The sequence below is a fragment of the Dermochelys coriacea genome, chromosome 11, assembly GCF_009764565.3.
Source record: "Dermochelys coriacea isolate rDerCor1 chromosome 11, rDerCor1.pri.v4, whole genome shotgun sequence".
NCBI classification, from domain to species: Eukaryota; Metazoa; Chordata; order Testudines; family Dermochelyidae; genus Dermochelys; species Dermochelys coriacea.
The window spans coordinates 19,149,872-19,173,928 of NC_050078.2; the positions used below are offsets into that span (position 1 = coordinate 19,149,872).

The 24,057-nt window shown below is 43.5% G+C and overlaps 2 protein-coding genes and 1 long non-coding RNA gene across 27 annotated transcripts in view; 2 read left to right on the forward strand and 1 right to left on the reverse strand.

Moving 5' to 3' along the window:
• The window catches only part of R3HDM1 (R3H domain containing 1), a 177,473-nt gene extending 164,455 nt beyond the window's left edge, over positions 1-13,018 (forward strand). For all 23 annotated transcript variants that reach the window (XM_043505053.1, XM_043505049.1, XM_038421246.2 and 20 more), the window contains 5 exons: positions 5,664-5,833; positions 6,062-6,212; positions 7,998-8,080; positions 8,862-8,946; positions 11,136-13,018. In XM_043505053.1, the coding sequence (XP_043360988.1) occupies positions 5,664-5,833; positions 6,062-6,212; positions 7,998-8,080; positions 8,862-8,946; positions 11,136-11,500 (854 nt within the window). In that variant the 3' untranslated portion in view covers positions 11,501-13,018. The remainder of the gene's footprint in view (positions 1-5,663; positions 5,834-6,061; positions 6,213-7,997; positions 8,081-8,861; positions 8,947-11,135) is intronic.
• Positions 9,980-22,384, reverse strand: LOC119863239. Its single transcript, XR_006277907.1, has 3 exons — positions 22,280-22,384; positions 20,512-21,450; positions 9,980-13,650 (listed from the first exon to the last, which is right to left on the reverse strand). It is a non-coding gene; the product is annotated as an uncharacterized LOC119863239 (long non-coding RNA).
• UBXN4 (UBX domain protein 4) overlaps positions 21,071-24,057 on the forward strand; it is a 31,187-nt gene continuing 28,200 nt past the window's right edge. For 2 of the 3 annotated variants that reach the window (XM_038421261.2, XM_043505065.1), the window contains exon 1: positions 21,071-21,345. In XM_038421261.2, the coding sequence (XP_038277189.1) occupies positions 21,072-21,345 (274 nt within the window). In that variant the 5' untranslated portion in view covers position 21,071. The remainder of the gene's footprint in view (positions 21,346-24,057) is intronic. The other variant, XM_038421262.2, reaches the window with a different exon arrangement.

The window sequence follows — 24,057 nt, forward strand, 5'->3', positions numbered from 1 at the left end:
TTGAAGGTGTTGTGCAGATTTCCTTTCAAGGTGAGAGATCATGTATGGAGTGATCGTTTTGTGAAACATGTTCACTCATGGGTAAGGCCCTGCTTAGTTTGCAATGTTGCAGAAATTGCAGATCCCGTAATATTATGCTTCCACCGCAATTTTGACAGCAGGAGCCCCTGCTCTTAGACCCAGGCAGCCAACAGCAGGACCCCCGCTGTCAGCCCTGGGCTCCTGCTCTCAGCTCCAGGTGGCCAACAGTGGGAGCCCTTGCTGTCAGCCCCAGGCTCCTGCTCTCAGCCCTGGACAGCCAGCAGCAGAAAATCGCAGAAAAGTAACAATGGACATTTTTACTGCAAATAATAATGTCGATTATTACTTTTCCACCATTTTCCCTGGCTTGTCTGCAACCCAGCCACAATTTTTTTTGACAATCATCCCGCAATTGAAGTAGGGCCTTACTCATGGTGATATGGCGTGTTTGTCTTTTATAATTTTTCTGTGTGATTGTCTGGTTTTACCTACTTAGTTTTTTGGGTATATAATGCACTGGATGAGGTACACCACATGCTAGGATGGGCATAGTGGGACCCTTGAATTTTGAAAGGTGTGTTATGGGGGGTATTTATGATCACAGTAGTGGAGATATGTCTGCAGGTTTTGCATTTGTTTTTCTGGCAGGGTCTGGTGCAGCTTTGAATTGGTATGTCTCTGTCTGTGAAGAGCTTGCTTCTGATGAGCTTGGTGGGTACAAAGACCAGAAGATGGAGTTCAGGAAAGATTTCTTTGAGGATGTGGTCACCATCAAGTATGGGGTTGTAATTGTTTGATGATACCCCGTATGGTGTCCAATGTGACAACTAAGGGTGTGCTGTCAGAAAGGTTTTTTTTCCCTGTATTGAAGCAGTGTATTTGGGGTAGATATGTGAGTGGTGTTGGTGTGTCGAGGTGAGGGAGTGACATCAAGGATGGTATTCTGAGGGAGATTGTTGATGTAATAGAGTTTCTGGAGGAAGCAGGTTTTGTCCTGGAGGAACCTGGTCCTTCGTGTGGTGATGAATCTGATGTGCCTTCAGTAAGAGTGCCATGGCCAGATGGGATAGGTCTACCTGGGTTCCCTTGTTTGTGTATCTTGGGAAGCATGTAGATGGTCTCTGGGGTGGGTTCATGGGGGATGAGGATGCAGAATTTCTTTTTGAGGTGTTTGGGGAAGGATTAGAGGTTATTCTTAAATTCTTGGGTGAATTGTGCTGTGGAGTCACCTTTATAGTGGTGTCAGAGTTTTTGGTTGGCCTTATTAATGTAATCATCACAGTTGAGGACTATGATGGCACCACCTTTTCTGTTGGTTTGACCACTATCTGGTGGTTGGATTTCAAGGACTGTATAGCTGTCCTCTTAGCGGTGGAGAGATTGTGATAAGTTTAAGGATTTCAGAGACCATTTTTTTCCTGAAGCTGTCGATGTAATAATAAAGTGTGTGGTTTCGTCGGTTTTGGGCTGTGTCAAAAAGATGATTCATTTTTCCTATGAATTGGTAGGGGCTGCTAGTTGTGGGTTGTGTCATGATTGTTGCAAAATAATTTGTTGAGGTAGAGACAGTGAAAGAAGCCTTTTCTAGTTCATAAGTTAGTATGATATCAGGTTTTGTGATAGGTGCAGAAGTTCAGTCCCATGGAGAGTACAGATAATTCAGATCCAGTTAAGGATAGTCTTGATGATAAACTGATGATATTGGAGTGTTGTTTAGTATCTATATGGTGGTCCTGGTACTCCGGTTTCTCCCAAAGTTGTTCAGTGGGTTATGGTGTGCTGTAGAAGCTCTAACTTCTTGATTTCGCGTTGGATAGCTGTCATAGGGTTTTTTTGATAATTGTTTGGAGTTAAAGTTTACAACTGACTTAATATAGCTTTGAAACTTTACTGTGCAGAAGAAAAATGTTGCTTTAAACCATCTTAATTTAAATGAAACAACACAGTTTCCTTACCTTTATCAAATCTTTTTTAAAGTTTTGCTTTATTTTTTTTAGTAGTTTACGTTTAACACAGTACTGTATTGTAGTTGTAGGCTGGTTCTGCTGCTGTCTGATTGCATACTTCCAGCTCTAAATGAGATGCGTGGTTGACCAGTCAGTTGGTAACTCTAGTGTTCATAACTCTGAGTTTCTATTGTAGACAAGTTTAGAACTGAGATTAGAAATATCTGATATAAATATCAGTCCTATGAACAGACCAGTTGCTCACACTCTTCTCTTTGAGAGCCATTGCCCTATAAACTGTTTCATATTAGAAGTTTGTTGGATAATTTTATACCCCTTTCTAATATTAAGCTTAGTGTAATAGAAATCAGCTCCTCTTCTCTTGACTGTATAGGCTCTGCAGGATTGACAGGAGTAGAAAGAAACAAATGTTTTTGTTTTTGTCAGAAAATGGGACTGAGTACTTACAGGGAGCACAGAGTCACTACTTGTGTTAGAGAAGCATTTTCAGGTAGTGAAACTTTTATGTTTAGAAAAGCTGTGTTAGGTAACTTTTAGAGGTTTTAGAAAAAAAATTTTCTTGGTCTGAGTTTCAGCAGTTGGACTCCTAGTGCTAAGGGAGTCTGTCTGAACAGATGGAGAGTTACAAAAATAATCCCAGTAAAATATGTGACATAGACGCTGCATATGTCATGATCTGTAATTCAGAGGTTTAATTGGCAAACTTTCAGGATGAAATGCAATCTTCATTTATGCCTTTGCCACTTCAAAATTATGCTTCCATGACAACCATGCCCAATAAAATCTTTATACAGTCCCACCTTATAGGTTTCAGAGTAGCAGCCTTGTTAGTCTGTATCTGAAAAAACAAGAAGAGTATTTGTGGTACCTTAGAGGCTTAATTAGCTTCTTACAGTTTTATGACAACTTCCACCTTATCTGTATGTGTATATATATATTTTCTTATAGATTCATAGATACTAAGGTCAGAAGGGACCATTCTGATCATCTAGTCCGACCTCCTGCACAGCGCAGGCCACAGAATCTCACCCACCCACTCCTATGAAAAACCTCACCCATGTCTGAGCTATTGAAGTCCTTAAATCATGGTTCAAAGACTTCAAGGAGCAGAGAAGCCTCCCTCAAGTCAACCATGCCCCATGCTACAGAGGAAGGCGAAAAACCTCCAGGGCCTCTCCAATCTGCCCTGGAAGAAATTTCCTTCCCGACCCCAAATATGGCAATCAGCTAAACCCTGAGCATATGGGCAAGATTCACCAGCCAGATACCCAGGAAAGAATTTTCTATAGTAACTCAGATCCCATCCATCTAATATCCCATCTCAGGGGATTTGGCCTATTTACCCTGAATATTTAAAGATCAATTACTTACCAAAATCCCATTATCCCATCATACCATCTCCTCCATAAACTTATCGAGTAGAATCTTAAAGCCAGATAGATCTTTTGCCCCCACTGCTTCCCTTGGAAGGCTATTCCAAAACTTCACTCCTCTGATGGTTAAAAACCTTCGTCTGATTTCAAGTCTAAACTTCCTGGTGGCCAGTTATACCCATTTGTTCTTGTGTCCACATTGGTGCTGAGCTGAAATAATTCCTCTCCCTCTCCTGTATTTATCCCTCTGATATATTTATAGAGAGCAATCATATCTCCCCTCAACCTTCTTTTAGTTAGGCTAAATAAGCCAAGCTCCTTAAGTCTCCTTTCATAAGACAAGTTTTCCATTCCTCGGATCATCCTAGTAGCCCTTCTCTGTACCTGCTCCAGTTTGAATTCATCCTTTTTAAACATGGGAGACCAGAACTGCACACAGTATTCTAGGTGAGGTCTCACCAGTGCCTTGTATAACGGTACTAAAACCTCCTTATCCCTACTGGAAATGCCTCTCCTGATGCATCCCAAAACCGCATTAGCTTTTTTCACAGCCATATCACATTGGCAGTTCATAGTCATCCTATGATCAACCAATACTCCAAGGTTCTTCTCCTCTTCCGTTACTTCTAATTGATGCGTCCCCAACTTATAACTAAAATTCTTGTTATTAATCCCTAAATGCATAACCTTACACTTCTCACTATTAAATTTCATCCTATTACTATTACTCCAGTTCTTACTATATGTTCCATTCTATGCATCTGATGAAGTGGGCTATAACCCATGAAAGCTTATGCATTAATAAATTTGTTAGTCTCTCAGGTGCCACAAGTACTTCCATCATATATTCTCCCTATATATCATTGCATATTTATATTATGTACATTATGATATACATATGATATTTGTTGCTGGATTGTCTGGAGGTTACAGCAACAGACTAAACCAACGGTTCTAAGTTATATTCCCTATATTGTCATTTGACTCCCTTAGTGGCCTTGGTCAAGTCACAAATCACTCTGTGCCTTAGTTTCCTCATTTTTAAAACGTGGATACTACTTCCCTAACATTGTAAAGTGCTTTTTTATCTGAGACTGGAAGAAAATTTAGATGTACAAAATATTATTTTTACTTTGTTTATTTTGCTGTTTAGTGTTAATCATTTATAGAACTTCAGGTAGAGTACTAGTAAACATTTCATAGCATATAGTATATTTTGTAAAAATAATGTAGTCTTAGTAATATGAGACCTCATTATAAAACCCTGCAATTAATTATTTGTTTAGAAATGTGGCAAAACCATTGGGCATTTTGTGAGAGTTAACTGATCTGTTGCATAGTGAAGTGGAAACAATAAGCAACCTTTTTTTAGTAGCTTCCAAATTTAAAAATGCAAGTCTTCTGAGTCCAAAATATACAGTAACACCAGTCAAATAAAAGCAGTTTGTGGTAAAATTTGTGGATTGTGGTCTGTATGGCTCTTTATAAAGATGGACAATTTAAAATAAATTCTTACATGAAACCATTTGCCTTATTCTAGGGTTGCCAACTTTCTAATCGCACAAAACCGACCACCCTTGTCCCTTCCCCGAGGTCCCTCCATCCTCCCCCTTTATCGCTTCCTCTCCTTCACCCTCACTCACTCGCTCATTTTCACCGGCCTATCTGTAAATGAGGATGTTAGCCTCACTTGAGTTTTAGGGATTAATCCAGCTTCCTCTGATGCAAGGCACTATAAAAGAGTTAAATATTATGCTTGTTTTTTTACTGGTGACTTTTCTTAAAAAGAAGACACTGAGCATATCGTTGCTAATTGCCATGAAGCATAATGGACAGTTCTTATTTTTATTCAGCTACTTTTGCCTAATGTACAGCATTCCTTGACACTGGCTTAGACTTTAATTTTTAATAATTTGATTTTTTGCTTTACATATTCACCTGTCTTCAAGTAATGATTGCTCTAATGATCAGAAAATAAAACCTTGGTAAATTTAGAGCATTTTCAACTACTGCTTGATAGAACAATTTGCTTAGAAAATGTTTGAATAATGATATTAAAAGTTTCAATAGCTCAACTCATCTTTACAAATCCTGCCATCTTCCTTTTAAGTGATCTATAAGGATTTTATTTGGTAGCGGAAATAAAATATTCTACAAAAGACAAATACCCTGTATTTTCAAAAACCAGCAACCTGTTCTCTCACTAGCTGTTTTTTGTCACTTTCCTAATTTTCAGTAAATAAAGCACGAGTTGCATAATGAACTAATCTCTAACAATAGCCTCCCACTTTTTGTTTTGTAGCGGTAGCGCCACAACCAGGTGGAGGAGTAGTAATGATGCAGCTAAATATACCCAACAATCCTCAGCCTCGAACCCATTCACCTCCTCAATGGAAACAAAATAAATATTATTGTGACCATCAAAGAGGACAGAAATCCACAGAGTTTAGCACTTTAGACAGTGCTACACAGGTATGATTTGATTTTTACCGCTGAGATCATTTGTATTATGAATCTTATATTTAAAAAGAGAATTCATTTCTGGAGAGGAACAAAATAAATCCAGTGCTTTTCAAACAGTAATATTAATGTTGTTGTGTCCAGGATTTTAATATTGTAAATATGTGATATAGTCAAGTAAATAAATTTAAAATCATGGACTTCTCAGGGACCAATATCTTTGTGTCATGTTTACTCTAGTTACAGCATAGTCCTCAACTAAATAGTCCTGCCACCTCACCAGCCCAGTCACCAGCACCAGTTCAACTATCAAACATGAAAAACCTCCATCCCACGTTAACACCTCTTTCTATTGTGTCCCAATTTTCTAGATCTTTTGTCCCTGGACAAGGTAAGATTCTTAGCTAACTGAAATGTATGTAAAAAATACATGAATATTCCAGGTTTTTTCAATTTTCATCAGTTTTGAGGGCAAATTGTGATTGATTTTTTTAATGTTTTTGCCAGTGTGTTCAAAAAATGTATACCTTGAATTATATTAAAAAATAACTTTATGCTTCCATACCCTCCTTTGTCCCAAATAAAATAAAAAAGCCATGAACTTCATGCTAATAATGAGGGGGTTTAGAACCATGCAGCTCCTTCTTCATAAATAACTTTCAGCACTGAGGAATTGTAAATTTGGGATTTATTTTAATTAAAACAAAACAAATTAGTTTTAGATATATTTGCTTAAAGTTTTATATTGAAATCACAAACATTAATATACTGTCACAACAGATGTTATTTTTAGGGATAGAGAAGATTGGTCAGTCCTATATGTCTACCCATTGCACTAGGTGGGCATGACATGGTACATGGGAAGGGGAAGTAGAAATGTAGGATAAGATAAACTGCCTTTTCACCAGACTGTTCATTCTTCATCCTCAATCCGTTGATTAATCCACTGATTGAGCCACTACTTACACTGTAAACTCTTTAGATCAAAGATTTATGTTTTGTACACTGCCCAGAACAATGAGACAGGACCCTCTAGACACGACCACAGTAATGTTACTAATAATTGATATAGAGCTGTTAGGTAGTGACCTCCCATCATTATCATCAATGGACCAGAAAGTAGAGAGTCCTGCCATCTCTATCCTTTGGTCCTGCCATGCTCATACAATTAATATTTTCTCAGAGAAACTCCTTATAAAAGACCATGAGCAGAACCTGCTGCCATCATTTTAATGGAAGAGCAATGAGTATGGCGTTTTCACTGAGTAGAGACATGACTATTCTTCTGTCTCATGGCAAGACAGCTGATTCACAGTGGTTCAAATAACCAAGTCCAGATTAGTGAGCCAGTGAATAGCACATAACAATTGATTAGGTAGCTAAAAAGTTTATTTGATTAGTTGATGCTACCTGCCGGAAACTGAAGGGTAAATGCAGCTCTGGAATTCTAGAATAATGGGTGTGATATGTGGAAATAGTCTGCAGGCAGAAAAATTTAAATTCTTATTACCTCCCTTTTCAGAAATAAATCTTATTTATTTTTGAATATATTCTCTACAGTGGCTACGTTCCCTAATAAATTACAAGTGTTTGCTAACGTTTGTATAAATGTTAGATTATTCATTGTCAATCATGTCTCAACTTCCTTAGTCCCTTTTCATAATCTTTAAAGATTTCTATTCAATCACCTTACAAGTGGATGGGAATTTCAAGATGTGGGTAGCATTGAGCCAGGGTGGAGCTGTGCACATGCTATTTGAAACACTGCAACAAGTTTTAATCTTATTAAGACTCTTTGAGGAGATAGATTTGACTCTAGATGAGACTATGGCAGAGAAACCAGGGAACATAAGTGCTTCCTATAACCTTTAAAAATACATTTTTTTAAAATGCAAGTCTGAGTCTGCGACTTCTGAACTTGATAATTTGTGCTCAGTAGATTTATTTCCCCACAAGTTTACCATTGTCTGGTGAATTCTTAAAGTGCTTTTTTTCTTTCTTAAGATGTCAACTCTTGTATTTTTTCTGGTAATAATTATATTACAATTATTTCCTTGTATACATTCATTCTACTTTTGTATACCATATTTGTGAGGTGTAGACTGTTAAGAGCATTTAGAGAGAGGTTTTATATTAAACCAAGAAAAAGCATTAAGACTATTTTTCTCATCTTCAGGAGATGCCAGATATCCATTGCTCGGCCAGCCACTGCAATATAACCCTCCACCTTTATTACATGGACATGTAACAGGCCAACAGGTATGAACAAGTGCCAACTCCTGGGCATGTGTACACAGTGTTAGTCTGTACCACTTGGGCTGTAAATTCTAGCGCAGTGGTTTTCAACCTGTGGTCTATGGACCCTGGGGGTAAGCAGACTATGTCTAAGGGGTCCGCAAAAGGTTGTCATTTACCACAGAACAGTGGTTTTCAACCTGTGGGCTGCGGGGGAAATGGGGTCAGGGCGCCGGGGCTTGCTCCACCAGACAGGCGCTCCAGCCAGGGAGCAAGGTGGAGGTGTGGGGGCTTGCTTCTCCCACCCCGTGCTCCAGCTGGGGAGTGAGGTGGGGATGCGGGGGCTTGCTCTGCCCACCTGCCTGGTGCTCCAGCCGGGAGGTCAGGCAGGTTGGGGCGTGGGAGTGCCCATATTTTCAGGGCCCCTGAGCCCAGGCCCCGTTGGCCCAGTGGCTAATCCGCCACTGTCATTATACTGTATTAAAACCATGCAAATAATACCTATTATCGTGGTGTGTATTACATCTAATATATATGTATTGGCTAACATGCTATTTTCACCTTTTCCTCCTATTGCCCTCATACCAGGGACTGAACGTGCTTTTGTGCAATAGTGCTAGGCTGCAGGAATGACACTGGACCCAGAAATCTGGCCCTCTTCTGTACTATCATAGTGTAGCATACTAACTACAGCGCTCGGGGACAATCATTCATAACTTGTAACCCTTGTTACTTGTAACTCAAATGTAACTTTTAATATTACAAATGTAATCATTCTAACTATGTGATGTTTATCTGAGCTCAGTGTCAACCTGGACACAGACATGGAAGCAGAGGAAGGAAACCAGCTAAGAAGGCTGCTTCAGCAGATCTTGGTGCAGGGGAACCAGGTATGTAATTGTTGGGTGATGCTGCACTCTGAGAGAAATGTTGAATCAAAAACTGAAGCAGTGAGAAAGCATTATTCTAATTTATTTATTGTATTATTCAAACTTGTGTAGGGGAATGGGACTGTGACGTCTGATGCAGAATTGGATACGTGACAGAGTGGACTGGATATTAATGGGATGCATGAAAGTAGGAGTTGCCTATATTGGTGTTGTGTATCTGTGCAGTTAAAGTCCAGGGGGGTCCCAGCAGAGCAGAGGTAGTCTGGGGTCATAGGGATTTCAATAGTGACAAAGGCTGTCTATAAGGGTGTAAAAAGAAAAGGAGTACTTGTGGCACCTTAGAGACTAACAAATATATTAGAGCATAAGCTTTCGTGAGCTACAGCTCACTTCATCGGATGCATTTGGTGGAAAAAACAGAGGAGAGATTTATATACACACACACAGAGAACACATAAGGGTGTAATGTCTGGAAAATATCTGTATGTAGAGTGCAGCAAAATAGTGTGCATGGATGTTGAGAGGGGAAGTGTCTGTAGGAGTTGGTTACATGGGATCTCTTGAAGGTGTAGCAGTATGGAAGGTGCTTGTAGGGGGTACAGCAATGTCAATGGATATCTGTTTGGAAGCATAGGGGGTTGTCTGAAGAGTTTGCAGAAAAATGGATGTCTGCGTGATGGCATTGTGTGTATGTGAGACTTGCAGCAGAATGGGAGTGTCTGGGGCAGCTGCAGAAGTGCCAAAGGGAAATGGAGCTCCAAAGTATGAAAGTTGGTACAATTAATGAGTGAGATAAAGTAGGAGAGGGAGGGATGAAGAGTATAAAAGAGAAGGAAGTGAAGTGTGAATCAAAGGAAGGTAAGAATAAACAGTAACTGGGCAAAGAGGGAGACAGTAAACAGAAGAAAAGATGGGAATGGAGGGAAAGAAGAAACTGTTCAAAAGAAATAGAGAGGAAGAGAGAACCAGAGTAAACAGTAGATGGAGAAAAACATAGAAAAGAGAAGGGAAAAGAAAACCAAGGGAGACACAGTAAGTACAATTATTTAATATAAAAGTTAATACCAAAATATTTGTAAGTTATGTTTAATATAATAGAAAATTCTTCCATAACTGCCCTTAGCTTACCAGAACTATGAATGTAATACATCGACTAAATTCATTCCTGATTTTCATATTTTTTTCCCTGACAAATCAGAACACTGCATTTGTTGCCAATAAATATGATGGGTGGAACAAAGGTACAACCTCTCTCCATTGTGCAGACCACGGGCAACAAGTGCAACCCAATAAATGGAGCAGGGCATGGCCAGAATGCTAGGACTGTGTTCCACTGACTGTTCAAAATCTATTTCTTTGTTGGATTGTTAGCTAGGCCCTGAAAGGAGATTTGAGGGAGAGTTCATTTTGACTGGACAAGATCAGGTTCACAAGGGGGAAACTAACATCCTCCTTCCCCCAGCTGGCATTATTTGCTCTTTGACAACATATATAGAACTTAGTTCTGTCTGTGACACCTTGAACCATTTGAATTCCTCAGTTTATCTATATGTGAAATGGGTGCTGTGAGGTTTAATTTTTGTAAATCATTTTGAAATCCACAGATAAATGATTTTTTTGTACTGGCAAAGAATTGTTTTGTGTATTACCACCAACTCTCTTTGTGGATCAGTGAATACAGAAGGGAGCTGGGCTGCTTTCCTTAGGTAGTCTCTGCCATGAGAGCAGATAGCCAAAGTTGTGTTTTCCTGTAAGTTTTACATTGCTGTGAGTGAAGCAAGTCACGGTTCTCACTGTCCCACATTTTTATTGCAACCGTATTTTTTTATCCCATTAATAGATCATCCAAGTTTTAGTCTTAAGTCTTCAGTTCTGCTGCAGAACTGAGGACTTAAGGGCTCATCTGCATGAACTTGTAGTTAGCAGCAAGTTGGGGTGTGAATCTATCCTGCACTAACTGTTATTAGGAAGCCTGCTGACATGCACAGTTACTGCAGTTTGATCTACCGTACTTTGAAACGGTAAGGTATGCATCAGCAGGGTCCCTATGGGCAGCAGGGTGGAATAGACTCTCACCCCAGCTTGCTGCAAACTAAATGTTCATCTAATGTAACTTCACTATTTTATGTAAGATTGAATCCTTGTTAAATGTAATGACCAATTTTAATTCTACTTATTTCTTGTTTTAGTTGTTGGAAAAGTCTTAGAAATTACTGAACTGCCAGAAGGAATAACTCGTATGGAAGCTGAAAAACTATTTGGAGAACTTTTTAAAGTTGGTGCCAAGATTCGGTGGCTAAGGAATCCCCAGTGTCTACAGACACAACAGCAACACCAACATCGTTATTGTGGCAGTGGAGATAGTAATGTGAACACTGAACCCTCCAAACCTAGTGACTTGGCCTCCACATACACAGTTCTAGCTACGTTCCCTACAATGTCAGCAGCTCAAAATGCACTGAAGAAACAAAGTAACTCAGCTAACAAGTTTAGGCTGAGAACAAGCAAGAAGCACTATGAGTTTCATATTCTGGAAAGGGCTAGTTCTCAGTAGCAGCTACATTGTTGGACATTCAGCCTTTATTAGTTCCATGTCCTTCTCTTCTCTACTTGATTGGCTTGATGTTACAGGGTTTCTGTTCTCTTCATAGAGATTCCTGGAATGTGTTCTCATATGACATTATAGCCTTGGAAGAATAACCCAGTGATCCAGCAAGAAGAAGAAGAAAAACAGATATAAAGTTAATCCCACACAACTGTAAGAATCCATTCTGACAAGATACAGAAAGGCAGCTTTCTATGAAGAATGCTGTTAAAATGCCCCTTACTTTTATAATAATTTTGTTTTATATTTCTGAATTCTTGTATCAGATCCAAATCTCTATTGTACAGCAAACTTTTCTTCATAATGAATACCCATATTCAGATCTATATTTTGTAATCCCTTTTCACAGCCAGCACACAGCTATCCATTTTAGGGCAGAGGGCTTGGGGTGGAATGGGGTAAGGGAAAGGAGAATAACTATTAAGAAATTTACACTGTTTTCTAGCCAACTACGCAAAAGTCTCCAGTTAACATATTTCTCTTCCCGTTTCTTTTTCAAATAAAGCAATTTCAATAACTTTTAAACTCCGGCAATAGTCCTTTCAAGATTCACTCAGTGTGAAAGATAATTACAAATAAATTATATTCTTGAACTCATTTCTAATCAAACAGGTTAGCATAAGTATTAAAGTGGAATATGAATATGTCTAAACTACAAAGAATGTTCATTGAAGCCAATTTGTTTGTAGTAAAAGGGTGAAGACACTAAAAGGTATTTCCCCCAAATGACAAAACGTTTGCACTTTGTGTTTCCACGGGTATAAATCTTTTTCTTTCTTTGCACTCTAGGATAATTGTGTTTAAATAAGTGCTGGACCCTTCTTAAGTCTTTAAATTCTTTAAATATGTTTTCATCATTTGCAGAGGATCACTGGACAGCAGAAGTTTCATTGCACATACAAACAATCTTTTTTCAATTTCTGTGTAATTTGCAAGGCTGTACAATGTGTGCTGATGCAAGCCTTTTTTCAGTTCAAGAAAATAAATGTTTACAAAAACCAACTTTTTCCAGTGCATTTGTTTAAATTACAGGACTGCTTGAAACCTAAGTGAATCCATATTATGCCATTTTGCAAGTTTTCCTCATATTTAGGGAACAGTGTTTAACAGATCTTAGCTTACAACTTGCCTAATGAGAGCCAGACCAAAAAAAATTACCTTTTGTCCAAATCTACTCTCGTATGATATGCTTAATTGTTAAGACTTGGTCCATACTTTAGAAAGCAAATATTGCAGCATTGCACATACTTTATATATAATCACTGTTCTTTTTGTCTTTGGATATAGGTATGTGCTGCTATCACAAGTAATCATAGAAGAGGAAGGCTTTAAGTGGGAATTTAAATGAGGATATGATGATAGGTTTATGAATATGATGCAGACAAGAACTTTTTATGACTCTGGGAGATGATGCCAGGGGACAGACGTGGCCACGTAAACAGAAAGCTGGTTACAGCCTTGTCTATTTTTTTTAAAAAAAAAAAAAGCTACGATTTCTCTGCAGTATTTTTCTAATGAATAAATGTGCCTGACAAAGCCTCACAGCATTTCCACATAGATTTTATATCACAAATTAAAACATAAACTGATAATGTCAAGTCAAGATACGTGCCAAAAAATAGCAAATAGAATTTAAATCCCACCCCTTACATGCTAATACTGTGACTATCCACAAGAAGTCAGATTCATTTAGATGGAAGATCATGCCCGCATATTCGAAGATTCTGCTTATGGCCACCAAGTATCTGCCAAACTGGGTATGCAGGTTTTCCCACATTGCAATAAAAATTGGCCTTTAGAATAGGACCAGATAAAATTTAACTTGCATCTAACCTGTTTCCCTGAAAGTGTGTATTCTTGACATTACCTGAGAGAGCCCAAGTGGTCTTGATATCCAAACCCCACTTACTTCCACTGTGAAGAGAGATTGAAAAGAGAAGTAAGGCATAGGAAGAGCAGCTGACCTGCTTAATGATTTGTGGCTAGGCTCCACAAATGAGGAAGGTCAACACCCTACTCTCCCGGATGTTGCAGGATGTAGCATTCTGCAGGTCTTTAGGACATTCAGCAGTGTCACTGGGTTTCTACAACATGGAGGCCTGCAAATTAAGTTTCAAGGCATGGATCAGGCATTGGTGTGCATATGGGAAGTTAATTCTGTCAAACTGAGAGAAGCATTAATTGAGCTTGAGGTATAAAATGGGATGCTTATTCACCCAACCTATAAACCAAATATCTGTACCCAAGATGGAATAATGAATTGTTAGCTTTTATGTTTCTGTACTCAGTTATTACTTAAAATGTCACATTTACCATGTAGATTGTTTTGAGCATTCTGCTGTTTGCTATAATTAATCTTGTGGGAACTTGTTTGATTGTAGGCTTGATTTGTTCTCCATATGTCTTGTGGACTTATGCACAGGAGATAGTGTCTCTTCATAATTAAGACTGCAACTAATTTCCATTATAAAGTCCAGTGCTAGCTGTAATATAATATTTGCTTAGAAAATCGGTTTGGCCTGGAAAGAATTGCATTTTGTCCTAAAACCAAGGAAGAGTTTACATAAAGTTTGAAGGAAATTGGTCAAATCACTTTTCCATTATATGTAATTAAAAATCACCCTGATCTGAAATTTTTATTTTAGTCTATTTCTTAAGTCTCCTTCATTTCTTGTGCCAACCTTGTCAACGTTCCCACAGTTAAATCATAGAATCATAGAATCATAGAATATCAGGGTTGGAAGGGACCCCAGAAGGTCATCTAGTCCAACCCCCTGCTCAAAGCAGGACCAAGTCCCAGTTAAATCATCCCAGCCAGGGCTTTGTCAAGCCTGACCTTAAAACCTCTAAGGAAGGAGATTCTACCACCTCCCTAGGTAACGCATTCCAGTGTTTCACCACCCTCTTAGTGAAAAAGTTTTTCCTAATATCCAATCTAAACCTCCCCCATTGCAACTTGAGACCATTACTCCTCGTTCTGTCATCTGCTACCATTGAGAACAGTCTAGAGCCATCCTCTTTGAAACCCCCTTTCAGGTAGTTGAAAGCAGCTATCAAATCCCCCCTCATTCTTCTCTTCTGCAGACTAAACAATCCCAGCTCCCTCAGCCTCTCCTCATAAGTCATGTGCTCTAGACCCCTAATCATTTTCGTTGCCCTTCGTTGTACTCTTTCCAATTTATCCACATCCTTCCTGTAGTGTGGGGCCCAAAACTGGACACAGTACTCCAGATGAGGCCTCACCAGTGTCGAATAGAGGGGAACGATCACGTCCCTCGATCTGCTCGCTATGCCCCTACTTATACATCCCAAAATGCCATTGGCCTTCTTGGCAACAAGGGCACACTGCTGACTCATATCCAGCTTCTCGTCCACTGTCACCCCTAGGTCCTTTTCCGCAGAACTGCTGCCGAGCCATTCGGTCCCTAGTCTGTAGCGGTGCATTGGATTCTTCCATCCTAAGTGCAGGACCCTGCACTTATCCTTATTGAACCTTATTAGATTTCTTTTGGCCCAATCCTCCAATTTGTCTAGGTCCTTCTGTATCCTATCCCTCCCCTCCAGCGTATCTACCACTCCTCCCAGTTTAGTATCATCCGCAAATTTGCTGAGAGTGCAATCCACACCATCCTCCAGATCATTTATGAAGATATTGAACAAAACGGGCCCCAGGACCGACCCCTGGGGCACTCCACTTGACACCGGCTGCCAACTAGACATGGAGCCATTGATCACTACCCGTTGAGCCCGACAATCTAGCCAGCTTTCTACCCACCTTATAGTGCATTCATCCAGCCCATACTTCCTTAACTTGCTGACAAGAATGCTGTGGGAGACCGTGTCAAAAGCTTTGCTAAAGTCAAGAAACAATACATCCACTGCTTTCCCTTCATCCACAGAACCAGTAATCTCATCATAAAAGGCGATTAGATTAGTCAGGCATGACCTTCCCTTGGTGAATCCATGCTGACTGTTCCTGATCACTTTCCTCTCCTCTAAGTGCTTCAGGATTGATTCTTTGAGGACCTGCTCCATGATTTTTCCAGGGACTGAGGTGAGGCTGACTGGCCTGTAGTTCCCAGGATCCTCCTTCTTCCCTTTTTTAAAGATGGGCACTACATTAGCCTTTTTCCAGTCATCCGGGACTTCCCCCGTTCGCCACGAGTTTTCAAAGATAATGGCCAAGGGCTCTGCAATCACAGCCGCCAATTCCTTCAGCACTCTCGGATGCAATTCGTCCGGCCCCATGGACTTGTGCACGTCCAGCTTTTCTAAATAGTCCCTAACCACCTCTATCTCTACAGAGGGCTGGCCATCTCTTCCCCATTTTGTGTTGCCCAGCACAGCAGTCTGGGAGCTGACCTTGTTAGTGAAAACAGAGGCAAAAAAAGCATTGAGTACATTAGCTTTTTCCACATCCTCTGTCACTAGCTTGCCTCCCTCATTCAGTAAGGGGCCCACACTTTCCTTGGCTTTCTTCTTGTTGCCAACATACCTGAAGAAACCCTTCTTGTTACTCTTGACATCTCTTGCTAGCTGCAACTCCAGGTGCGATTTGGCCCTCCTGATATCTTTCCTACATGCCCGAGCAATATTTTTATACTCTTCCCTGGTCATATGTCCAACCTTCCACTTCTTGTAAGCTTCTTTTTTATGTTTAAGATCCGCTAGGATTTCACCATTAAGCCAAGCTGGTCGCCTGCCATATTTACTATTCTTTCGACTCATCGGGATGGTTTGTCCCTGTAACCTCAACAGGGATTCCTTGAAATACAGCCAGCTCTCCTGGACTCCCTTCCCTTTCATGTTAGTCCCCCAGGGGATCCTGGCCATCTGTTCCCTGAGGGAGTCAAAGTCTGCTTTCCTGAAGTCCAGGGTCCGTATCCTGCTGCTTACCTTTCTTCCCTGCGTCAGGATCCTGAACTCAACCAACTCATGGTCACTGCCTCCCAGATTCCCATCCACTTTTGCTTCCCCCACTAATTCTACCCGGTTTGTGAGCAGCAGGTCGAGAAAAGCGCTCCCCCTAGTTGGCTCCCCTAGCACTTGCACCAGGAAATTGTCCCCTACGCTTTCCAAAAACTTCCTGGATTGTCTATGCACCGCTGTATTGCTCTCCCAGCAGATATCAGGAAAATTAAAGTCACCCATGAGAATCAGGGCATGCGATCTAGTAGCTTCCGTGAGTTGCCGGAAGAAAGCCTCATCCACCTCATCCCCCTGGTCCGGTGGTCTATAGCAGACTCCCACCATGACATCACTCTTGTTGCACACACTTCTAAACTTAATCCAGAGACACTCAGGTTTTTCCACAGTTTCGTACCGGAGCTCTGAGCAGTCATACTGCTCCCTTACATACAGTGCTACTCCCCCACCTTTTCTGCCCTGCCTGTCCTTCCTGAACAGTTTATAACCATCCATGACTGTACTCCAGTCATGTGAGTTATCCCACCAAGTCTCGGTTATTCCAATCACGTCATAATTCCTTGACATCACCAGGACCTCCAGTTCTCCCTGCTTGTTTCCAAGGCTTTGTGCATTTGTATATAAGCACTTGAGATAACCTGTTGATCGCCCCTCATTCCCAGTATGAGGCAGGAGCCCTCCCCTCACAGACCTTCCTGCCTGTGCTTCCTCCCGGTATCCCGCTTTCCCACTTACCTCAGGGCTTTGGTCTCCTTCCCCCGGTGAACCTAGTTTAAAGCCCTCCTCACTAGGTTAGCCAGCCTGCTGGCAAAGATGTTCTTCCCTCTCTTCGTAAGATGGAGCCCGTCTCTGCCCAGCACTCCTCCTTCATGGAACACCATCCCATGGTCAAAGAATCCAAAGCCTTCTCTCCGACACCACCTGCGTAGCCATTCGTTGACCTCCACGATTCGACGGTCCCTACCCAGGCCTTTTCCTTCCACGGGGAGGATGGACGAGAACACCACTTGCGCCTCCAACTCCTTTATCCTTCTTCCCAGAGCCACGTAGTCCGCAGTGATCCGCTCAAGGTCATTCTTGGCAGTATCATTGGTGCCCACGTGGAGAAGCAGGAAGGGGTAGCGATCCGAGGGCTTGATGAGTCTCGGCAGTCTCTCCGTCACATCACGAATCTTAGCCCCTGGCAAGCAGCAGACTTCTCGGTTTTCCCGGTCAGGGCGGCAGATAGATGACTCAGTCCCCCGGAGGAGAGAGTCCCCGACCACCACCACCCGCCTTCTCCTCTTGGGAGTGGTGGTCGTGGAACCCCCAACCTCAGGACATCGCATCTCATGCCTCCCAACCAGCGGGGTCTCCTTCTGCTTTCTCCCCCCAGACATATCATCTGGTCCACTCTCCGCAATGGTACCTGTGGAGAGAACATGAAAGCGGTTAGTTACCTGTGTCTGTGTTACTGGAACCCGGACATTCCGCTTACCTCTTCTGGAGGTCACATGTTGCCAAGCTTCTTCACTGGCCTCTTGGCTCCTCTGTGCAACCTGCTCTATATCTTTAGAGCTTTGTGCCCCTAGAAGGCTATCCTGAGTTTGGTCCAGAAAATCCTCAGTCTCTCGTATACAACGCAGGGTCGTTACCTGTTGCTCCAGACCTTCAATCTTCTCTTCCAATATGGAGACCAGCTTGCACTTTGTACAGACAAAGTCGCTTCTGTCCTGTGGAAGAAAGACAAACATGGCACATCCAGTGCAGGTCACAATAGCTGAACCCCCCCCTTCCATATCACCTACCTACTATGAGCTTCCTCAGAGACGTTGGCAAGATGTAAGCCTCACTGGGCTCACTCCAGGCGAACTCCCAGGCAAACTCCTGCTGTGAGCTGCTCTGCTGTCCCCGCTGCTCAGCTGGTTCGCGAGGCTCTGGCTATTTTTAAACAGCCAGGCTTCCCTGACGCAAACACACAGACACCCTAATGCCCGCCCCCTGCAGGCTAGCAGCCAATCAGACACTCACTCAGGCTCTCTCCCTGCCCTCCCAGCAAACACACGCTCGGATACTTCCTCAGCAAGCAAACACACACACTCGGATACTTACCAGTCCCAGGCAAACTCCTGGAAATCTCCTGGAAAGCTGATGTGCTGGGTATATTGGAAGGAAATCCTTCACAATTAAGCAAAAAAATGTTTTTGTTCTGGATAGTTATGGACCTAGTCCTGCTGTCATTGCTTTCAGTGCAGTTATGGGCTGTAGGATTATAGACCCACATTAGATTTGGATGAACTATGGTTGTAAATTGTGTTGGGGTATTAGCATGCACAATAGGCCCAAAGCATGTGACCAATAAAAATGAGATCATGAAAAAGAGAAGAGCTGATTAAATTGTAGCGACACTTCAAATTACCAGTGTTATCTTATTTAAAGTTCAGGATGAAGTAATATAAATAAAACATGGTTAATTGGGTACAAGATACAGTAAATATAAGGAACTGATTCATCTTAGCCTTACCCAAGGTCTGATAATTAGCAATAACACCACTTGTTTGTTAAGCGGTATAACCATGTAAACTCTTAAAGGATTCATAGCTAATACCTGCCTGACCATGTTGGAGCCAAACAGTATGGATCTAAAATCCCCTGGGTTTAGCCGGTTTGTAAGCATCTTGATAAAATGCTTATAAAAGTTTTGTTACTATTTGGATGTACTAAATTACTTATTTAGGTTTTTTAGACATGTTTAGAGCTATTGTATCCATACCATTCAGCACTGGGACTGAACAAAACTTAATAGTATTGTGGTAATACTCTGCACAAATAATTGTAATTCCAACACTGGCCCCATCCCTCTGACATCAATGTGATGTTTTTGCCATTGACTTCAGTAGAGTAAGATCAGGCATTATCACCAAGATTTTCTTTTTGTAAGATTTTCAAGTGACTAGTGATTTTTGATGGCCTTGATTTTTGACTGCCCAGCTTTTGAAGCCTTTTTAAAGGGTCTGATTTTCATCACTTTCTGAAAATCAAGCTGTTTTAAGTTCTCATATTAGACACCCAAAAGGGCTAGTTTTGAAAATGTTGATCTATATGTTTGTGTGAATTTTACCTTCTGCTAGCAGAGTGAAAATTGGAAAGATTATAATGGACCTTCTGTAGTTAACAGGGACCTTCTTTTAGTTCAAGCAGTAGAGCTAATTGTGTAGAGCTGTAGGAGCTGAGTTCTAGGTCTTAGCTCTATAGATTTGTGGTTTATTATGGAGGGGTGGTAGTTTCTCATTAATTAAAGGCTTATTTTGATCCTCCTTATAGCTCCTTGATTTTTCTGGTCTTATTTGAATTATTATTAAAGCTCCTTTGGGTTGGGGGTCTGTTCTTGCTTTGCTGCAAGAAATATCCACAAAGCATGGATGTGCTCAGTTTGGCCCCAGAAGACACTTATTTTAGTTGATTTCTCCTTTTAAAAGCAGTTCTGTTAATGCCGTCTTCCACACTTGAACCTCATGCCCCCCACCATCACCTGCAACAGCAACACACTCTTCCTGTAGCTCTGAAGAGAGGTTGAATGTCAGGTGCCACCTGCGAGCTATATAAGAAAAGCTGTAGGTTGCTGATAGCTATATGGGTTCTCAACGTGGTCAAAAGTTGTCTAAAAGTATTCTCGGTCAAAGGAGACCGTCCATGGTGCTTAATGTCAGTTTACTTTTAAGGGGACGGTGCAGTGGTTTTCAACCTGTGGCCCGCTCACCCTGGGGATCTGCAGACTGTCTACGATTTCTAAAGGGGTCTGCACGTCTATTTGAAATTTTTTAGGGGTCTGCCACTGGGGAAAAAAAGGTTGAAACACCCCCCCCCCCCCCCCCGAGAGCGTGCCAGGGCCGTACGCAGAATTGTACAGATCGACGGTCAGAGTCCCCCGGCGGCCGGGGCCTTAGAAGCGGAATTACACAGGTACCCCCGGGACCGGCGGGGAGCCAGAGGCGTTGACGCTCCGTTCGCAGTGAAAACGTCCCAGAGAGGAAAAGTGAAACTTCCCGTCTTACCCTGTGCGGTAGACGCAGCTTGTCCGCCGGGGGGGACGCTGACGATCTCATCACGACACAACAGCGGCCTCTCAGGACTATAGGCGGAGCCACCTGCCGTTTTCTCCCGTGGCCGCTGCGCGCGCGGCGGAGCCCCGGAGCCGGCCCCGCGCCGAGCTGGCCAGCAGCCTCAATGAACCCCCTTCCCTGAACGGGGCGAGGAAGAGCCCAGGGAGGGGACGATCCTTCCACGAAGGCGGGGCTGCAGAGAGAGGCCCGGCCCGGCCCCACTCTGTGTGTGTCGCCCCCGCGAGGCCGGACAGGGCCGGGCCGCCCCCTGTAAGCGCGGAGCCCACCCACAGCCTGGCTAGCCCCCTGGCCCGCCCGCCCGCCGTTCACTCCTAGGGCCGCGCTGGGCCCCGAGCCCAGCACTCCAGGCTCGCTGGCCTCTCCCGCCACTTCCCAAGTTCCCAGGAGTTTTCGCCGGCGCCCGGGCGGCTCCTTCCCTAACGTGGTGAATCTGCCGCGGGCACACCCGCGCTGCGCTATGTGTCACTGGCAACCGGGAGGAGACTAGAGGAATGTGCAAGGGGGAATCACAGCCAGGTTTACCCCACCACCGACCTGCGCGGCAGGCAGCGCACGCGCCCTGGGGTGGTTGGGAGCGGTTAGTCACCGTTTCACAGCGAGGTTGCGGGTTTCGTGGCGCATGCGCAGCGCGAGGGTGGGCCGCTGGGAGTCCAGGTCTAGAGAGCGAGAGCCTAAGGGATACCATGTTGTGGTTTCGCGGCACCATCCCGGCCGCCATCGCCGCTGCCAAGCAACAGAGCTCGGTTTTCGTGGTCTTCGTGTCAGGTACAAGCGGCGGCGGGCCTGGGGGAGCGGGGCCTTGCCGTCCCCGACCGCGGGCTATAGTAACCGGGGCAGCCCTGTGCTGACAGCACCTGTTGTCCCGGAGACCTCCCCGAATACCGTCTCCTGACCCTGTAGTCCCCTGTGCTCCTCCGCGCTGCCCCACGCAGCCCCCAAGCCCCGTATACCGTCTCCTGACCCCGTAGTCCCCTGTGTCGCACCGTGCAGCTCTAAGCAGCCCCCAAGCCCCGTATACTGTCTCCTGACCCTGTAGTCCCCTGTGTTACTCTGTGCAGCCCTAGGAAAGCCACAAGCCCCGTATACCGTCTCCTGACCCTGTAGTCCCCTGTGTCACTCCGTGCAGCTCTAAGCAGGCCCCAAGCCCCGTATACTGTCTCCTGACCCCGTAGTCCCCTGTGTCGCACCGTGCAGCCCTAGGAAAGCCACAAGCCCCGTATACCGTCTCCTGACCCTGTAGTCCCCTGTGTCACTCCGTGCAGTTCTAAGCAGGCCCCAAGCCCTGTATACTGTCTCCTGACCCTGTAGTCCCCTGTGTCACTCTGTGCAGCCCTAGGAAAGCCACAAGCCCCGTATACCGTCTTCTGACCCTGTAATCCCCTGTGTCGCACCGTGCAGCCCCCAAGCCCCGTATACCGTCTTCTGACCCTGTAGTCCCCTGTGTCGCACCATGCAGCTCTAAGCAGGCCCCAAGCCCTGTATACTCTCTCCTGACCCTGTAGTCCCCTGTGTTACTCCGTGCAGCTCTAAGCAGGCCCCAAGCCCTGTATACTGTCTCCTGACCCTGTAGTCCCCTGTGTCACTCTGTGCAGCCCTAGGAAAGCCACAAGCCCCGTATACCGTCTCCTGACCCTGTAGTCCCCTGTGTCGCACCATGCAGCTCTAAGCAGGTCCCAAGCCCCATATACTGTCTCCTGACCCTGTAGTCCCCTGTGTCGCACCGTGCAGCCCCCAAGCCCCGTATACCGTCTCCTGACCCTGTAGTCCCCTGTGTCGCACCATGCAACTCTAAGCAGGCCCCAAGCCCTGTATACTCTCTTCTGACCCTGTAGTCCCCTGTGTTACTCTGTGCAGCCCTAGGAAAGCCACAACCCCCGTATACTGTCTCCTGACCCTGTAGTCCCCTATGCCACTCCGTGCAGCCCTAGGCTGGCCCCGCTATACTATTGCCTGACCCCATATTCCACTATACCAGTGGTTCTCAACCTGTGATCCATGAAACCCTGGGGGTCTGCAGACTCTGTTTAAAGGATCCACAAAAGGCTGTCGTTACCATAGAACAGTGGTTTTCAACCTCTGGCCTACAGACGCCTAGATGTTCACAAACTTTGTCTGAGATTTTGAAAGGAGTGCACATCTCCATTTGAAATGCTTTAGGGGTCAGCAAATGAAAAGAGGTTGAAAACCACTGCCCTATACCACTTCCTGTGCTGCCCCAGGTAGAGCTCATGTCTACTATACTGTTGCCTGACCTGGCAGTCTTCTATACTATTCTCTCTGCGGCCCCTGGTAGGTCCCAAGTCTTCTGTACCATCACTTGGTCCTGTAGTCCCCTATACCACCTTCTATGCTGCCCCAGGCAGCCCCAAGCCCCAATACTGTCACCTGACCCTCTAGTCCTCTGTACCATGCTCTGTGCTGTCCTAGGCAGGCTCCAAGCCTCCTACACTGCAGCCTGATCCTGTTGGTGCCTCTACCACCCTCTGTTCTTATAGTGTCCTATACTGCTTTTATATACCCCGTTGTGCTGCCTCATGCAGTTTCTAGGTTTCCTATACATGTCACCTTACATTCTCTCTTGTGCACAGTGGAGACTCTACACCCCTATATTGCTTCATGGAGTCCTTGGGCCCCTATACAGCTGTCTGTATTATTTAACTATACCAACCTGCAGCTCTCTGTACCCCCCCCCCCAGTGCAGTCTCCTGGTTCTGTTATTGCAGTGCCATCAATAGCTCGTTTACAACTGCTTGCCCCTTTATACAGCGGTCTCTATTGCCCCATTTTATAACCTCCTTTGCAGTGCCAGTGTCCCCAGTCTCAGAACACACAATTCTCTCTGTGCTGTCATGCCAATGCTACAGAATTCCCTATATATGGTGGTTCGCCATGCTCTGCTCACTTCCAGGCTTCCCTTATAGGTACTTCAAGCTTTATATGGTCCCTCTCTCTTTCCCTAATCCCCTTTATAATTCTGCATACACTCTTCATCACATCTATAACTTCTTATACTGTTCCTCTGGGAGGAGATGGTTAGGTTCTTATTTTTTACTTTGTCTCCATTGTATTTGTTTATGAATGATCTTTTTTATTTTGATGACTAACAGTTTAGATACTTGGCTTGAAGGCCTCTGAGCATCTCATACAAAAAATTAGCAAAAACTAACTAACCAACCGCCACTGCCCAGAACAAATCCTCCTACTAATGTCAAGTAACTTTTTTTAAAAAGAACATCAAAACATGGGATGGACCTACCTTCCACAAATAAAGTCACAAAAGACAATTTAAATAGGAAGTAACAACTTTTAGCTCTTGGCTGGCTTAGCGTTCTTTATTCTGCATTCCCACTGGGAGGTAGCTATAGATAATGAATGTGGTGGTTAAAAAGTGGGATTGGCTCAGCCCCGCTATTTTATACACCTCAAGTTATAGAGTGGGATGTGATATTGCTTCTAAGCAGCGAGGGAACTGTCTGT